Genomic DNA, 18,774 nt, shown 5'->3' with positions numbered 1-18,774 from the left:
AAATCTTAAACTTGCCCTCCATCTTCTGGAATCACAGTAACCCTGCACCCAATCACCTGAGGAAGGGCCACGTTACTGAGTCATGGTCAAAGATCCCCCAGGACAAGCAGGTACAGTGTGCCTGGTTTTCAAAGTCCAGTGCCTCCCACACCCACCCACAAAGGCTGTACAGCAAAAAAATTACAGGTACACCTTGTCAAGTACTGCCCTCACTGCATGGAGTTCTTATCATGCTGCTAATGTTAGAAATGTTTTTTAATTTAAAAAGTACTTACGTCCATAATTCTTCTGCAGGGTTTCCTAACCTTGGCAGTACTGATATTGGGGCACAGACAATTCTGTGTGGTAGGGCTGTTCTGTACATTGGATGATGTTTAGTAGCATGCCTGGCCTTTACCAGTAGGTCCCTTCCCACCCCGGAGTTGTGTCAACCAAAAGTCTCTAGACATCACCAAGTGTCCCTGGAGGGAGCAGAATTGCCCCTCCCCAGATGAAAACTGCTCTTCTGTATAGTATGTTAAAAGACCAATTCTTACTTCTAGGCCAGCTACTCTAGAAGTGGGAGCACCCTGGTAAGTTCTCACAAAGGAGCAATCCAGCCTTTCCTCTGCCTGAATGGCGAATGCCAGTCTGTGCACTCCCTGGGCGCCTCCTTCTGCCATTATTTTGGTTTCTGATGAACTGACTTAACCACCTGAGAGAGCTAAGGAAAGAGATCCCAGGAACAATGCTGGCGAACCACCAAAGTACAAAAGAAGATGAATCCCAGAGATGTTGCTATGTAGATATGCATCTCCTCTGAAGAGGAGATAAATAGGAAATAAAGGTAGAGGAAGCAGTGAAAATCGGCAGGTGGAGGGAGTTTACCAACCATTTTGTAAACTACAGTTGGGAGAAGCAGTGCCCAAAGGATGAGTATCATAGCTTCAGCGCATTTCAAGAGAAGGAAGAGCTACTAGTGATAAGAAAAATGTGTTAACACTTGTCTTTAGGGACCAAGCATGGTCCTGATCTGGTTAGCACCTCATTTCCAGAAAGGCTTCATGACCCCACACACACACCTGCAAATGGCATGTGCCTTTGTGTGCATTTACAATGAATGATGCAATTACATTTGCAAGTTCATTGAACACTTGTGCCAGATTCTGGGAAGCAAGCCAAACCAGCATAATTCACTTCAATTTATATGTGAGAAAACTGAGGGTCAGAGAGGTTAAATAATTTGCCCAAGTTCAAGAGCCTCTGGACTCAAAAGCACAACCTCAGACTTCAAATCCAAGGCTCATTAAATCCCACTAAAGCATGCCAGCTTTGTCTTCTGAAAAATCAAATCTCCGGAGGATCCAGGAAAGGAGGTGGGTGGGGAATGTGCTGGACTCTGGTGATTGGACATGTGGTTAGACAAATGATTCTCTAACCCAAACAAAGTTGGGCCCTCTTTGCACACTGTGCTTTTGATATTTCTGTTTAGATATACTGAGTCTGCATCTTCTCCAGGTAAGTGATTGTTTCTGACCTCTGGACAATGTATGTGTTGTTCCAACAATTCCTTGACATCCCCAGAGGGAAGGGAGAGAGCACCTAAGACTATGCCTGGCACATTATGGGAGCTCAATAGGTGTCTGTTGAATGAATGATACAAGAACATTGGAGCTGGACAGGCCAGGGTCCCAGTCCTGACTGTGAAACCTGCTATCCATGTGACAACAAAGTAGTTTAACCTCTCCTTGTGTGTAAGATGGGTTTTAAGCTTTGTGGGAATCCTATGTTGATTCAAGGGAGGTAATGTGTGAAAAGTATTCTATATGGTCCCTGGAAAGATAAGGCACTCAACAAATGGTAGCAGTTGTTTTATTGTTGTTAAAGGGGCTTCCACCCTGAAGTGTAGTAAAGTGACCTTAGATAAAATCGGATCAGATAAGGCCTAAGGAGAAAGGCAGAGCTGTGCTTTGGCTGGACACTATGTTCTAGGGGTGGCCCAACCTTGTAAATAGCAGAAGTTAGGGGTAAATTAGCTGAACATGGAGCTAGGCTACTCCCATTTGGTCCCCTTTCTCCTTAAAATGCCAGGTAGGGCCACAGGCTGGGTGGCAGCTTGCAGCTCCAGGTCTCTCTCCCATTCCTCCTGCTTCTCACCCTCTGCCAAGAACCTCGATCAGCATTAGGACAAAGTTGGTACGGAATGTTAGAGCTTCAAGAATAGCCTCAGAAGGGGGTTGGGGAAAATGAGTGATGGGCATTAGAGGGCATGTGTTGGGATGAGCACTGGGTGTTATATGTAAGTGATGAATCACTGGAATCTACTCCCGAAGCCAAGACTACACTGTATGTCAGCGAACTTGAGGCAAAAAAAAAAAAAAAAAAAAAAAAAAGAATAGCCTGGGAATAGGGCAGGGGTCCAGCATCACAGAGAGAGTCCATTTCTTAACGTATAGGATAGGGAGTCAATTCAATTCACTTCATCAAATATATGTTCATCAAATATATGTGTACACTATGCCAGGCACTGTCCTAGGTGCTGAGGCTAAAGCAATGAGCAAAACAAAGACCCTGCCTTTGTGGAATTCATATTTCAGTGGGAGAGAAACAGACAATACATAATACACATAATAGATGGTAAATGTGCTATAGAGAAAAGAACAAGTAGAATAGGGTGAGGGGTATTCAAGTCCGGAATGGGGTTGGTGGCAAGCAATATGAGATGAAGAAGGGGGAGATAGGAGTCAAAATTTGAAGGTGAGGGGCTTAGCCAAGTCAGACCTACTTGTAGCAGAATGCTCCTTTCTGGACGTTCAGAATGCTTCTTTGCTGAATCTTAAAATCTGCAAATGGAACTGAGGGAGATGAAATGCACTCTATCCAAGATCACTGGAAATGAGGACAGTTAGCAGTAGTTTCCAAGATTTTTGAGCAGCCAGTAAGATTCCCTTTAAAAACTCTTATAATGTTTACAGCAGCACATCAACAGTAGCCAAAGTATGGAAAGAGCCCAAATTTCCATTGATGGATGAATGGATAAAGAAGATGTGGTATATATATACAATGGAATATTACTCAGCAATCAAAAATAATGAAATCTTGCCATTTGCAATAACATGGATGGAACTGGAGGGTATTATGCTAAGTAAATTAGTCAGAGAAAGACAAAAATCCTATGACTTCACTCATATGAGGACTTTAAGAGACAAAACAGATGAACACAGGGAAGGGAAACAAAAATAATATAAAAACAGGGAGGGGGACAAAACAGAAGAGACTCATAAATATGGAGAGCAGAGGGTTCAGGAGGGGTTGTGGGAGGGGGGATGGGCTAAATGGGTAAGGGGCACTAAGGAATCTACTCCTGAAATCATTGTTGCACTATATGCTAACTAATTTAGATGTAAATTTAAAAAAATAAAAAAATCTTATTATAATAAATCATTATAAAAGTAATGCCTACATTTTATAGAAAATTCAAACATACAAAACTCTAAGGGAGAACATTAAAAATTCAAAGTCAAAATATTATCTTCCAGGAGAGGAGCCAAGATGGCGGAACAGCATGGAAGTTTTTTGTATGTCTCGTGTTCCTGAAATACAGCCAGACCAACACTAAACCATCCTACACACCTAGAAAACTGATTGGCGGATTAACACAACAATCTGCACAACCTGAACCACAGAATTCAGCAGGTACGCAGCACGGAGAGGTGCATTTGGGGAGCGAGAAGCTGCAAAAGGTAGGAAACGCTTTTGCAGGCGGAGAGAGGACGGACACTGGGTGGGGGAGAATACGGGAAAAGCACCCTTCCCCAAAAGCAGCTGGAGAGAAAGTGGAAAATTAGAAACAGCCGCAGGGACTAAACTAAAAAAGGGAGAAAGGAGAGGGTTTAAATTCCATTAAGACTGTAAACAAGGGGAGCGCAAAGGCTGCAACTCCACAGCTCGATACCTGGCAGTGTTCTGGTGGGAAGGGCGAATTCCCAGGAAGAGAGTCGGGTCTGGGAGGTTCTCGGGCCACACGGGGAAAAGTGGTTCCACGGCTGGAAGGACATTTGGTAGAGACTGTTGAAGCCACTTGGTCCCAGCAGACCCCGGAAGGCAGCCACATTTGCTGGTGCTGGGGCAAGGTCGTTAAGGGTGAAGCCTGGTGCCAGATTTGTGTTGTGATTTTCCATAATCCCTGAAACGCTGCTGCTACAGTCTTGCGAACTTTTTCTGGGCCGGGCTGGCACCTGGCCACAGTCTCAGGGCACCGGCAGCAGCAGGGTCCAGCAAGCGTTCCTGGGTGCAGCCGACATTCGGCCATTGCTTGGTAAGTCCCTCCCACAGAGGGGCAGAACGGGTGAAAGCCACAGTCCTTCAGAAGTAAGGGGCCGGGGAAAACAGCTGCATCTGAGACAAAACTCGGGAGAGAGGTACTGCCTGGGGCCTGGTCACGGACAGTGAAAAAGTGGGGAGTGGATGAGAGCTGAAGACAGGACGGGTGCGCGATTGTTGATCCGGGAGAACAGAAATTTCTGGGTGGCGCCATTTCACCACTTCCACGCATGCGCATACGCACCTCCAAGCGCGGCAACAATCCACCCCAGTAGGCTAGCAGCACCATCTAGTGGAGAGCGGAGCTGTTACACTGAGCCCCGCCCAACTGGGCCAACTTCGCTCCTCAAGAACACAAGTCTCACTGCCAGCTTAGTTTATGGACTAAAAAGCGCTACATAGACTGACTTCTAGGGGAAAACGAAGCAATTTCAGTCCTACTTCAATCTGTTAGCAGGTTCATCTATTCAATTTCTTTCTTTTTTTTTTTCTTTTTCTCTTTTACACTTCTCTTTCTTGAATACAGGAAGAGAAAAAATTCATTTTTATTTTCAATTTTTATTAAAATATTTTTCTTTAATTTTTATTACTATATTTTTTACTTTTATGTAAATTTTTTCAAATCCTATTTTACTTCCATCACTTTTAGTCTACTTCATTGTACTCACCTTTTCAAATTTTCAAACAATTTCCTTTTTTCTTTCTTTTTCTTTTTTCTCTTTTTTGTTTCTTTTCTTTTTCTTGAATGCAGAAAGAGAAAAACTTCATTTTTACTTTCAATTTCTATTGAAAATATTTTAATTTAATTTTTAACTATAGTTTTGCTTTTATGTAGATTTTTTCAAATTCTATTTTACTTCCATCATTTTATTTTAGTCTACTACAGTGTATTCACTTTTTCAAATTTTCAAACGATTTCTTTTTTTCTTTTTTTTTATCTTTTCTCTTTTTTGTTTCTTTTCTTTTTTCTTAAATACAGAAAAAGCAAAAATTCATATTTATTTTTAATTTTTATTAAAAATATTTTTCTTTAATGTTTTTTTCTACTATATTCCTTACTTTTGTGTATATTTTTTCAAATTCTATTTTACCCCATCATCTCATTTTAGACTACTTCAGTATATCCATTTTTTAAAATTCTCAAACAATTTCCTTTTTTTCCTTCCCCCCACTTTTTTTCTCTAATCTGTCAAACCACTTTCAACACCCAGACCAAAACACACCTAGGATATAGCATCATCTATTTGATTTGTGTGTGTGTGTGTGTTTACTTTTTAATTTTAATTTTTTTAATTTCAATTTTTCTACCTCATTAATTCCTTTTCTCCCTTCAAAATGACAAAACAAAGGAATTCACCCCAAAAGAAAGAGCACCAAAAAACGACAGCCAGGGACTTAACCAACGCAGATACAAGCAAGATGTCTGAACCAGAATTTAGAATCACAATAATAAGAATACTAGCTGGAGTCGAAAATAGACTAGAATCCCTTTCTGTGGAGATAAAAGAAGTAAAAGCTAGTCAGGATGAAATAAAAAATGCTATAACTGAGCTGCAATCATGGATGGATGCCGCAGTGGCAAGGATGGATGAGGCAGAGCAGAGAATCAGTAACATAGAGGACAAACTTATGGAGAATAATGAGGCAGAAAAAAAGAGGGAGACTAAGGCAAAAGAGCACGATTTAAGAATTAGAGAAATCTGGGGCGCCTGGGTGGCGCAGTCGGTTAAGCGTCCGACTTCAGCCAGGTCACGATCTCACGGTCTGTGAGTTCGAGCCCCGCGTCGGGCTCTGGGCTGATGGCTCGGAGCCTGGAGCCTGTTTCCGATTCTGTGTCTCCCTCTCTCTCTGCCCCTCCCCCGTTCATGCTCTGTCTCTCTCTGTCCCAAAAATAAATAAACGTTGAAAAAAAAAAAAAAAAAATTTTTTAAAAAAAAAAAAGAATTAGAGAAATCAGTGACTCATTAAAAAGGAAGAACATCAGAATCATAGGGTCCCAGAAGAGGAAGAGAGAGAAATAGGGGTAGAAGGGTTATGTGAGCAAATCATAGTGGAAACATTTCCTAACCTGAGGAAAGACACAGACATCAAAATCCAGGAAGCACAGAGGACCCCCATTAGATTCAACAAAAACCGGCCATCAACAAGGCGTATCATAATCAAATTCACAAAATACTCAGGCAAGGAAAGAATCATGAAAGCAGAAAGGGAAAAAAAAGTCCCTAACCTACAAGGGAAGACAGATCAGGTCTGCAGCAGACCTATCCACAGAAACTTGGCAGGCCAGAAAGCAGTGGCAGGATATAGTCAACGTGCCGAATCAGAAAAATATGCAGCCAAGAATTCTTTATCCAGCAAGGCTGTCATTCAAAATAGGAGAGAAAAAAAGTTTCCCAGACAAACAAAAATTAAAGGAGTTTGTGACCACTAAACCAGCCCTGCGAGAAATATTAAGGGGGACTCTCTGAGGCGAGAAAAGATGAAAAAAAAATATATGTAAATAAATAAATACCCAAAGCCACAAAGATTAGAAAAGACCAGAGGACACCACCAGAAATTCCAACTCTACAAGCATCATAACGGCAATAAATTCATATCTTTCAGTACTCACGCTAAACGTCAATGGACTCAATGCTCCAATCAAAAGACATAGGGTAGCAGAATGGATAAGAAAACAGGATCCATCTATATGCTGTTTACAAGAGACCCACTTTAGACCTAAAGACACCTTCAGATTGAAAATGAGGGGATGGGGGGCGCCTGGGTGGCTCAGTCGGTTGAACGTCCGACTTCGGCTCAGGTCATGATCTCTCAGTTTGTGAGTTCAAGCCCCGCATCGGGCTCTGTGCTAACAAACAGCTCAGAGCCTGGAGCCTGCTTCGGATTCTGTGTCTCCCTCTCTCTCTCTCCCCCTCCCCTGCTCATGCTCTGTCTCTCAAAAATAAATAAATGTTAAAAAAATTAAAAAAAAAAAAAGAAAATGAGGGGATGGAAATCCATCTATTATGCTAATGGTCAACAAATGAAAGCCAGAGTAGGCATACTTATATCAGACAATATAGACTTTAAAATAAAGACTGTTTCAAGAGATACAGAAGGGCATTATATCATAATCAAGGGGTCTATCCACCAAGAAGACCTAACAATTGTAAACATTTATGTGTCAAATGTGGAAGCACCCAAATATATAAAGCAATTAATCATAAACATAAAGAAACTCATTGATAGTAATACCATAATAGTAGAAGACTTCAACACCCCATTCACAGCAAAGGACAGATCATCTAATCAAAAAATCAACAAGGAAACAATGACTTTGAATGACACACTGGACCAGATGGACTTAACAGATACATTCAGAACATTTCATCCTAAAGCAGCGGAATATACATTCTTCTCCGATGCACATGGAATGTTCTCCAGAATACACCACATACCGGGACACAAATCAGCCCTAAGTAAGTACAAAAAGATTGAGATCATACCGTGCATATTTTCAGACCACAACGCTGTGGAACTCGAAAACAACCACAAGAAGAAATTTGGCAAGGTAACAAATACTTGGAGACTATAGAACATCCTACTAAAGAATGAATGGGCTATAACCAAGAAGTTAAAGAGGAAACTAAAACTAACCCTAACCCATAAGAAACTGCAGGCTTTGGATTGCTCATCTGATGAAAAATTTCCAGAGGGGTGCTTAAGGTATGAGGGGCACAAACACTGGGGACAGAGCAGCTCAAGGGGTCCCATCTTTGTGTGTAATGAGCTCACCCCAATAGGTCTGGTCTGGCTGGGCCTGGGGGTTGATGTCTCTGCTGCAGGGGAAATACAGAGACTTCTGAGTTTAGGACCTCTTCTCTCTGCAGGCAGGACCTACCAATGCCAAGTTGCTCTGTGGCTGAGGGGGTCGCGGCAGTTCGCCTAAGTACCACCTTTCAGAGCTGAGCAAACCAAGACCCTCACCAACACGCTGTGGCACTGAATGGAGGGTTGGCATTCTGTCAGCTGTCATTCTGTTCTTAAGCTTCCTCACCCTCTCACTTTTGCCATGACTCTGTGGTAGAATTATCAGCTGGGGCAGGAGGTGGGTATTTGTTGTGTTTGCAATGTGATTATTTCACGAGTTAGTTTCCCGAAGATGCATCCACGGGCAGAAGGCAGAGGGATCCAGGCAGCAGCCACAGAAGACAGCACAGCTGGTACATCCCCAGCTGTTGAAGCATCGGTCGGCAGTTGCACGGGGGGGGGGGGGGGGGGGGGATGGGGGGGGTGTGGGGGGGGAACTCAAGACACTAGGTGAAGACGCAGGAACAAAAAGGCATTTCTTCCCTGCCCTGTGGCGGTAGTGTAACCGCTCTCCCTGCTCCCACATCGCCCTCTAGAGTCTATTCTTAACGTAACAACCTGAAAGATCGTTTCAAACACAAGTCAGATCAGGGCACATCTCTGCTCAGACCCCTCCCGTGGCTCGTAAATTCCCTAGAATAAAAGGCAAAGTCTTTGCAGTGACCACAGCACCCTCCATAATCTGTGCCTGCGCTACCTCCCTGAGCTCATCTCCCCTCGTGCCCCTGACCCCTCATTTACTCCAACCACGTTAGCCTTCTGGACCATCCTCAAATACTGAGAGCACACTCTGACCTCAGGTCCTTAGTCCTGGAAGTTTCCTGGGTCTGGACCGCTCTTCCCATGGATTGTCACATGGCTCATACCCTCCTTCACTCAACTCAGTACTTGAATGATGCTTAATGAAAGACCTTCCCTGAACACCCTCTGCAAAGAAACCACACCCACCTCAACCCCCACCTTGGGGTTCACCAGTCCTCTTACCCATCTTTGAGTTATCACTTGACATGATATACATGGTAAACATGAGTTCATTCACACACACACACATGAACACACATACACATGCACACACACGTACACACAGACACAGATACACACACACACGCACACAACCTCCTTGGTACCAACCTCCCACCATCTATACATAGTAGGCACTCAATAAATATTTCCTGGGTGAGCAAATGCCTCTGCTTATGTTGTTCCTCAGTCAGGGCTATCCTCTACTGGCCTGTTTTTAGAACTTCAGTTTTTTGTGTGTAACCTCCTATTATCCATCCAACCCAAAGCCTGCGCTTTCCTGCCAAACAGATGCTTGTTTCCGCAGAACAGCCCTTGGGACTGGAGATGGGGCGCAGAGGCATCAGCAAAGCAGTTTGCTGTTGGAAGTAAGAGAAAGTAAAGGTGGGAAGAAACTCTTCCCTGAACTCTGGGGGTGGGGGGGGGTCAACAGGACTGAGGGGTTCTGGGAGGTTCCACGAGAGTGACAGTCCCATCTGGAGCCAGCAATTTATCAGGACTCCTGGCCCTGGGAGCCACCACCACCCTGCGCCCCCCCCCCCCGCCCCCCCAGCCAAACTAAGCATGGCTGTGGTCTGGCTACATAATACATAGCTCATCGAGACCTGGAAGAGGGGAGGAAGGGGCCAGTTCAGAGCAGTCCCCCCTTCTTTCCTCTTCACACCCCTCAACCAAAGACCCTCAGAGTCCCTGGCCTGCAGCAGCCACTCGGCAGCAAAAGTTGATCAGAAGAATGTCCTAGGCTGGGGGCTCCTCCAAACCCACCCATTTTCTCACGTGACCCACTCTACCCCTTAACCCTCTTTTTCCAGCAGAGTTCTTCCTGTTCATCACTGGGATCCTTGGTAACTCCAGGAACCCTGGTTCTCCCCACCTCATCTTCCCCAGGAGGCCCGTGGGCCAGGACCCCCTTGAAAAAGTCCCACCCCCACTTAAGTTTCTGGTGGAGGCCCTGAGGGTCCATCTCCCTCAGACCCCAACTCAGGGTGGCCCCGGGCAGCCTTCTCATGAAGTAAAATCTCGGTCACCAGGTCTGATATGCTGTTGGTGGCACTTCATTTGAGTTAAATCGGGAGCAGCAAATTTGCCCGCTGGCCCCGGTCAGTGGGGAACTGGTAGCAGCTGCCTGGAGCCCTGGGTTAGGGAAAGGAGGCGCATGAGCGAAGCAGGTTTGCAGAGTGGGTGCCGGAGGGGAAAGATGGCATGCATACAAAAGGCATACCTCTGCCATCCCTGGGTTGGACAGGACCCTGCCTAGGGCTCTCTCCCCGTACAAACCTGGGGAAAGTGAGGAGAGAGTGGCGGGGGTGGCAGCCACACATTTGGTCCCATCATGGGGCTTCTACCGAGCCCATCTCTGGATGCCTTTGCTGCTGCCCGCAAGGGCTCAGGCGACTCAAGCCTGGGCAGGGACAGAAATCAGAAAAGAGAAGGCTACACTGCCATCTATCGCCAAGGGACAGCCTTATGCACTGAGCACCCACAGGTCCATGTTCACCTTGCATCCCTAACGGGGTGGATGGAGAAGCCCTGGGTCTTTCCTGGTTCATGGCCTGGGGCAGGGACTCACAAGAGGATGAGAAGGATAAGACTGGCCAAACACCAAACCACCAAGCTCTTCTGTCTCCAGACAATTGCCCTCAAGCTGCCCTGATCTCTCACATCCAATGGTGGGTAGAGCAGAGAAGGAGATAAAAGCTGTCCTGGGGTGGGCAGAGGAACATTGAAAGAAGGGGATAAAGAGAGAGGGGCATGGAGGGGGAACAGAAAAAAAAAAAAAGGCAATGCGGAAACAGAAAGGGGCAGAGGGAGAGCAAGGGGAAGAGAGAGAAAAGAGAAAGGGATGGTGAGGAAAACAGGGAAAGAGAAAGAGAGAGAGAGGGAAAGAAAAGGGGCAGAGAGGGTGAGGACTGAGACAGGGCTAGGTCTCTGAAAGAACACAGAAGAAACCGCTAGAATTGGTGCCTCCACAGGGCACGGGGCAGGGGGAGGAGGTCAAGGGTGAAAGACCCTTTTTGTTGTTGTCGTTTTCACCTTTTGGATTTTGGTCCATGTGACTGCATTACTTGTACGAAATAATGGTTTGATTTAAAAAAACCAGTTAAGGGGCGCCTGGGTGGCTCAGTCAATTAAGCATCTGACTCTTGATTTCGGCTCAGATCGTGATCTCACGTTTCGTGAGTTCAAGCCCAGTGTCAGGCTCTGTGCTGGCGGCATGGAGCCTGCTTGGGATTCTCTCCTTCTCCTCTCTGCCCCTCCCCCCTCTCAAAATAAATAAACATTACAATAAATAAATAAACAAACAGATAGATAATGAAAAACAATCAAAGAACCAATCAAAGGACCCCAGTTTTGCCAATTTCTGTCCATGTGGCCGCAAGCAAGTCACTTGCTAGACTCCTGGTCTAGAACACGGGACTGTCATTAGCTACATTGAGGGTTGTTTTGTGGCTCCAGGAGATCTTGCAAACAAGTCTCCCAGCCCTGGGTCCGGGGCACAGAGAAGTGTTGCAGGCCCCAGCAATGAATGGGAGTGACTTTGGAAGCATTCCATCCCATCTCTCTGAGCCTGTTCTCTCTTCCACGTCCCTCCCGCCGAAAGGACAACCACCAACCTCCCAAAGAAAACGCTATTATACGAGTAGTACACGAGCCAAGCCCTGAGTGTATGTTCACTGTCTCACAGTTGATCCCTCCCTGGACTTCATGCCAGGATGACCGGGTCGCCACCACCCCCTCCCCCACCCCACCCCACCCCCCATCAATCCAGAGTCAGGAGAAACAGGGACAGAAAGGTTAAGAATGGAGGCCATGGCCCTTCCCCCAGTGCTGGAAACGGTCACTTTATTGGTTGGAAAAGACAAAAGCTGTGCTCAGCTCTGGAGGGAGTGCAGAGGCCAGAAAGAGGGGAGCCCAGCTGGGCTGGAGCCAGGCAGGGCCGGGCAGAAACTTCCACTCCCCCACTCCTCGGGTGGTGGTGGCTAGAGCTGGAGGAAGAAAACCATAATAATATATCAACAGCAATACGCAAAATACTAGACAAGAAGACAGAGCTTAAATTCTGGACCAAAACCCCCCCGACTCCCCCCTTCCAACACACACGCACAGCAAAGCCTCACCTTCCTGAGGCCCTGGGGCTCTGCCTGCACTTCTCTGCAGGTCCTGGACTCACCTCTTCTGCTTCAGACCTGCCCGGGACATACCTGGGTAACCGTGGCCCAATTGACCGCTGGGGCCTTCCTGAGGGACAGCCATCATTTATCTCCCTCAAAGCCCTTCTGCCACCAGGAAGTTAGAATGTCTCCATTCCTTGGGTTAAGCTGGGATTCGCTGGTCAAGGAGATCTTATTGAGCTCATTTTACAAGCAAAATAATTGCAGCCCCGGGAGGTAAAAAGGCTAGTGAAGTGAAATCCACACCCGGGTCTTCCTGGCCACCAAGTCCAGCCACCTACTGGCAGTCAGGGAGGCAGGAGATGACTGGCATCACTGGAGAGCTCTGGGCCCTTGGAGACCGTGGTTCCCTCCCAGGCACTGAAGGGACACCTTGAAATAGCACCCACAGGGCCTCGGGCACACCCTCCCCTCTCTGTAGCCTCAGTCCTCTCACCTGGGCAATACCGGGCCCCACCAGTGACCTGTCAATCCCCCGGGGTGAGGGCTTATCAAGGCTGCCCCACCATCAATACTGAGATGTCAACCAAAGGGCACTTCCAGGTTCTTGCTCCCCCTGCACCTCACCCCACAACTGACCTTCCAGTCGTCCCTGAGGACTGGCCAGGATCATCCCTCTGCACAGCCTGCTCCTTCCCACCACCACGCCACCTCCCACCCCATGAGGCTTTCTCCTCTGTTCCCCCAGCGCTCAACCCTTCCCTCAGTGCAGCACTGATGACAGGCTCTCCGAGTGTCCGTCCATCCGTCTGCCTCAGCCACGGGGCTGCAAGCCCTGTGACGAAGGGCAGTGGACACCTTCTGCCCCAGCACCTGGCACAGAGACCTGGTCACAGTGCCCGACGTCCCCAAGGGCCAACCAAACACGAGCTTGGGGTCTTGTATTTACTCCCTCACACTTACTCTAGGACTTGATATTGTTTTATTTTTAGTTGTTACTAGAGGAAGAGAGGCTCCACAATCCTTTCCTTACATGGGCAGAGCCACCAGAGGTGGCCAGATGTGGCCCCGGCCTGCTACAGAGCAAGTGCCCCTCACACTTCAAATATACATTTGATGTCTGCCGTGTGTGTCCTGAGAAGCCACGCTTTGGGCGAAACTAAGGATCAGCCTTTGGCCTCCCACTGGCCACATGCAAAGAGCCTCTCACCTCCCCACCTGCTCCTGACACTGTCCACTGTCCTCTCTCCCAGGGCACAGCTGCTCCCCCAACTGCTGACTTTCTAAGTGCATGCTAAGGCAACAGAGGAAATCTCTTTCCCTCACAGCCCAATTCATCAGCTGTCCCCTCTGCCTCCACATACGTCCCAAACATAGCCACCTGCCTCCCCTGGTCTATCACCTCCCAGCTGACTCCCGCAGGAGCCTCCTAGCTGGTCTCCTGCTTCTGCCACTGCCCCTCTACAGCCTAGTCTCCACCCGGCAGTCGGAGCAATCATTTCCAAATCTGAGTCAGAGCACGTCCATTTCCACGGCGGCCACATCTCCGGGTCAAGACTAAAGTCCTGTAATGACCTATCAGGCCCCTAAGACATGCTCCACTTACCCCTGACCGACCTTCCTCTTCCTGTGCCCTCCTCGCTCTCACCCAGCCTCCTGGCTTTTCATGAAACACCAGGGATGCTCCTGCTTTTTGCACCTGCTGCCCCTTGCCTGTGACACTCCCCCCAGATATCCTCACGCTCCCTCCCTCAAGTTCTGGCCAGTCTTTGTTCAAGTGCTGCCTTCTGGGTGGGACCTTCCCTGAGCATTCCTGTGGGGGGAAAAAAAAAAAAAACGGCAACCCCACTTCCTGCCCACCCTGCCCCACCCCTACTCCCCTTCTGTTTCTTTTTTCCTCCGGGGTACTTTTCTCCCTCGAACATTCTACAGAATCTACTTCCTTATTTATTTTTCTTTGTTGCCCATTAGCACATAAAACCCGTCAGAGTTTTTGTCTGATTTGCTCACTCATGGGCCGCCCTCAGTACCCAGAGCCGTGCACGGCACATGACAGACAACAGATACTTGCTGACTGGATGAAAGCAAGTAAATGGACAGACATGAACAGAGCTGTGTTCGCCAGGTCCTCCTTTTCAACCATCTTTACCCATAGGCTTCGGTGCACTTCCTTCCCCCCCCCCCCGCCCCCCCCCCCCCACCTACCTCAGAAGACGGGAGTGATGCAAGACACCTTCCCGCAACCATTGTAGCAGCATTTCAACAGGCCAGGACACTGGCTGTCCACCTTGCACTGGTCCTGGCAGAGGCCGAGCTGGGGGAAGTCAGTGTTCACGTGGGGGCAGGAACCTTGCTTTTCTGGGGAGAAAAAGGAGCAACGGGAAGTGGGCAGAGGGGATGCCGGGAGATGAACACCCCTCCCGGCACCCCCCCACCCCGCCCCCGTGTCACAAACAGTAAAGCTGCCCGCCTGTCTGAGTTGATCCCAGAGTCGCCTAAGCAAGACCGTCTGCAGACCTCTCCTCCTCCTGCTCCCTCCACCCTCGATTTTCAAATCACAGGACGTGAGGTGGAGGCCCAGCTCTGCCTTTTCCTATCTCTGCGGCCTAACGTGGAGAGCAGAAATGTCCCAGAGCCGCTGTGCCTTCGGGTGCTACGTGAAATCAGCGCTGCCCACATCATGGGGTTGTTGTGAAGCCATGGGGGCCATGCACATGCACTCCTCACTGAGAACCAAACTGCTTTGCCACAGTGATGAGAATGAGCACTGCTGAGTTAGCACTTGCTTAGCTCCTACCGTGTGCCAGGCATTATTCTCTGCACTCGACATATATTAACCCCTCTAATCCTCACAATAATTCTACAAGAGGGAGAGGTACTGTTAATATTTCCTCAGGTTACAGATGAGGAAACTGAGGCACCAAGAGGTTAAGTAATTTGTCTATTACTCCACCCATGGAGGCAGGACTGGAAACCCAGGAATCGGGCTTCAGAGTCTGCGCACCAGACACCCTGCTGCTTTGTAAGCTGTGCACGTGTGACGGTTTGCACACCCACTGTCTCTTCACTCACTCCACGCCCCCCACCCCCCATATACTCTCCCATCCGTGGCTCACTCACAGACAACACCGCAGAGAAGTGCTGCTTACAGTGTTCTTGGTGTAGATCCATTACCTCCTCTAATCCTCACATCAAGTATTTCCTCTGTCGGGGCTGTTTCTAACCCTGCTCCTATCTCAGACCAGGAAAGTGAGGCACAGACAGGTGCCACGAACACCACACCGCTGGTAAGAAGCAAAACCAACACCTGAGCCCAGCCTGTCACCACCCATTTACACACACATACACACACACACACACACTCACCCTATGCTCAACTTCCTGGGTCAAGGAGAAGGGAGCTGGGCTCAATTCCCAGAAGCCCCAGGAGCAAGCCCAGCCAAAAGTCAAACACAGGCACAGAAGTGGCTGATTAGCTGCGGAGGACAGGAGTGGCTGATTTCCTAGCACAAAGAAATCCATTCCCTTGCAAAGGGCAGGAGATCTGGATACTGGGCTTCTCTGGGACAAAAGGGAGTCGGGAAACGGTTACCGATAAATTGCGCCACTGTGTATAGAGTATCTACTCTCCACAAACACATCTTCAGTGTGTTATTTCATTTAGCCCTCATGTTAATCCTACAGGGTTTGGGATTATTATCCCCAGTTTGCTGAAGAGAAAGCAGAGGCTTGGAGAGGTAAAGCGACTTTCTCAGGATCACATGACTAGCAGATGGCAGAACTAAGATCCTAGTCGAGGAGGCCATCTGGCTCCGTCCCTCTTCCTGCCTCAGTCTGTCCATCTGAGACAAGGGACCAGAGAAGATGGCACCTAACAGTCAGGCACTCCTTCTGTCCCCAAGGACCTCTCTCATCTGTCTGTCTGTGTGTCTGCCTCGTGCTTCCTCTCTCTCAAGCTCCACCTCTCCTGCTGGTCCTCCTCTCTGTGCTCCAGGTTAGAGGCCTCCAGACCCAGGAGCTGCTGATGGGCAGCTGATCAGCCAGCTGATGGGCCAGTCGTCCCTCCACCTCTCCGCTTCCTTGCTCATAAATGTGAGGTCTCTAATTATAAACAGTCCCAGCCACTACTGGTATCTTGGGAGAAATAACAGAGCATGAAGATACAAGGGCTGTATCCTGGATAAAGACCAGTAATCACAATACCTGGGTACCCCAGGTCATATCCCTGCTTCTAGCCCTCGGTTTTCCCTCTGAGAAGTGAGAAGCTTGGATTCCACCTTGTCTAAGCCCATTCCCTGCTCTGATGACCATCCCCATAGCCTGGTGGGAGGGTAAGCTCTAGCAAGGACCTTTTGTGGACCCCCCAGGTCTTCACATAATTCCCTCTCTCTCCTTACAGTGGAAGAGATTGTTTTAAAGAGGAGGAAGGGGGAAGGGGTGCTCTGGGAGGAGTCCCAACTTCCTTCAAACCAGCTTTCCAAGAAGAGGCAAAAGTTGAACTTCGCTATGACTCTTGCGGAGCTACGGAGTGACGGTGCGGCCTGGGCAAGAGCCTTTCTCTGACGCTCACAACCACATCTTTAAGATGGGCTCGGCGCTCCGCTAATTCTGTAAAGTGTCTTTCCGTCTGGACAGGGGAAGCCAGGGGAGTCTTGCCAGGCCAGGCGCTCCAAGTCCTTCCGCCAGAGCTGGGGGACGCCCCAGGGGAGGGACTCCGAGAGGCCTGAGCGCCCCAGGTGTTGGGACCCAGCCCACTCGCCTGCCCCGGGCTTCCCTGCGGCTCCATCCAACCAGCCGCGGAGGAAACTGCGAACCGGGTGCCCTGACCTCCGGAAACACCTTCCAGCCTGTGCTTGCCCGGAAATCCGTCACGCACCGGGGAATGGAATCCGGCCAGGGGTGGGGGACCTCCCTTCCCCCGCTCCCCCGCTGCGCTTCAGCGACGCCTTTGTCCCCCCCCTCCCGGGGCCCCGAGAGGGAGCGCACGGCGGATCGGGTTCCATCCGTCTCCACTCTGCAGGGGTCCCTGGGTGCGGCGGGAGCGTCCCCCTGCCCCGATCGCGGCGCTCTGCCTCCTCCAGCGCACGGCGCCCTTCCCCGCCCCGCACGGGGCGCCCCGGGGTTACCGTCGGGCAGGTGGCAGATGGTGGCGCAGCCGGCCTGGCAGCACTTGAGGTTGTCGGCGCATTGGGCGTCAGATTGGCACTCCTGCGTACAGTTCAGGTCCGCCTGCAGCTGGGGGCACACGCCCGTTTTCTCCGCTTCTCTGCCTGGGAGGCCGACGGTCAGTGGGGCCAGGAGCCCTAGTCCCGGAAGACGCCCACCTGGGGCCCCAGATCGCCAGCTCCTAGGAATTAAGTCTCTGGCCCTAGGCGCCCCCCTTACAGCCTTCAGAGGGCCCCACCTCCAGGCCCGGGGTCCCCGAACTTGTGAGTACAGGGTTTACCTAACCCTTGTCCTCAGAGCCCTCAATCCTCGGGGGACCCCCCCCCCCCGCACAGCTGAGCATCTAGAAGCTTCCGATGTGTCGGCAGAGGGTCCCCCCACCCGCCACTAAGTCTCCACCTTCGGCACAGAGCCTCTGCCCCAAATTTCAGTCTTCGTTGGTCTCCCCCACCTCCAGCACATTGGACCCCACACCTTCAGCTCCAAGGGTCACCACCTTCAGGCACCAGGGAATCCTCAAATTTTGGTCTTCACGGGTGTCCCCACTTCCGCCCCCAGGAATCCCCATTCCTCCAGCTCTCAGAGAGGCTACGTGCAGCTAGCCCCGGACCTGTCCTGGCGCTCCGGGAGCGGCCCCTCTGGGCGCCGGGGTACCCCCGCCCGGCTCACCTGGGACAGGGGAGAGGCCGAGCAGCAGCAGGCCGAGGAGGAGGGGGACGGCGTGAAGGCCGGGGCGGCAGGCAGGCATGGTGCTGCGCCGGGCGGGGTGCAGGTGTGAGCCGCCGCCCGGATGCGGGGATTTAACGACGCGCGCGGGGAGGAGTGGGGCAGGGGTGGGGCGACGCCGGCGGGGGGGAGAGGGCTCAGCGGCCACCGCGGGCGGGCTGCCACCTCACTCCGTTTCACAATCCCCCAGGATCAGATGTCACTCTTGGCCCCGGTGGGAACCAGGAACCTGAGCAGCTTCCAGGCCTGGCGCAGCTAGAGACCAGCTGCGGCCAGACCCTTGTCCCGCTCCTCCCTTCCCTCCTACCCCCTGGGGCCTGAGCACCGGGCTGCGGTGGCGAGGGCCGGGCCCCTGACTCCTGAGTCTCCCTGTAATGCCCGGAGAGGGAAGGGCAGGGCCCACAGGAAAAAGCAGTAGAGCCTGGGGATTAAGTGGTTAGATTTGGGGCAGCTAGATCAGCGTGTTGAAGGGGTGAAGGGTTAGTGATGGAGGGCTAGTGTAGTGATACAGAGCACACGGTAGGGGCTACAGAAAAAGCAGTTGTTTTAAATAAATGAACCCATTTGGCACAGAAACTGAGGCCCATGAAGGTGAAAC

The 18,774-nt window shown here is 49.9% G+C and overlaps 2 protein-coding genes across 4 annotated transcripts in view; both read right to left on the bottom strand.

The window, feature by feature from the left end:
• LOC147582763 (uncharacterized) overlaps positions 1-4,797 on the bottom strand; it is a 58,302-nt gene extending 53,505 nt beyond the window's left edge. For both annotated transcript variants that reach the window (XR_015249492.1, XM_086702330.1), the window contains exon 1: positions 3,935-4,797. Coding sequence is in view for 1 of the 2 variants with exons in the window: in XM_086702330.1 (XP_086558456.1) it covers positions 3,935-4,591 (657 nt within the window). In the remaining variant the exon portion in view is untranslated. The remainder of the gene's footprint in view (positions 1-3,934) is intronic.
• A 7,201-nt stretch (positions 4,798-11,998) lies between these two features.
• WFDC2 (WAP four-disulfide core domain 2) lies at positions 11,999-18,405 on the bottom strand. Of its 2 annotated transcripts, none has more exons than XM_086702327.1 (4): positions 18,120-18,405; positions 17,411-17,587; positions 14,490-14,642; positions 11,999-12,158 (listed from the first exon to the last, which is right to left on the bottom strand). In XM_086702327.1, the coding sequence occupies exons 1-3, from the start codon at positions 18,196-18,198 to the stop codon at positions 14,491-14,493; spliced, it is 408 nt and encodes a 135-aa protein (XP_086558453.1). In that variant the 5' UTR covers positions 18,199-18,405; the 3' UTR covers positions 11,999-12,158; position 14,490. The 2 variants fall into 2 exon arrangements, with proteins under 2 accessions (XP_086558453.1, XP_086558454.1); XM_086702328.1 differs by having other exon boundaries at positions 17,411-17,554; positions 18,120-18,384.
• Positions 18,406-18,774: the final 369 nt, after the last annotated feature.

This window comes from Puma concolor, chromosome A3 (assembly GCF_028749965.1).
Source record: "Puma concolor isolate L17-30 chromosome A3, mPumCon1.1.hap2, whole genome shotgun sequence".
NCBI classification, from domain to species: Eukaryota; Metazoa; Chordata; class Mammalia; order Carnivora; family Felidae; genus Puma; species Puma concolor.
This window is presented reverse-complemented; position numbering and strand designations above follow the sequence as displayed.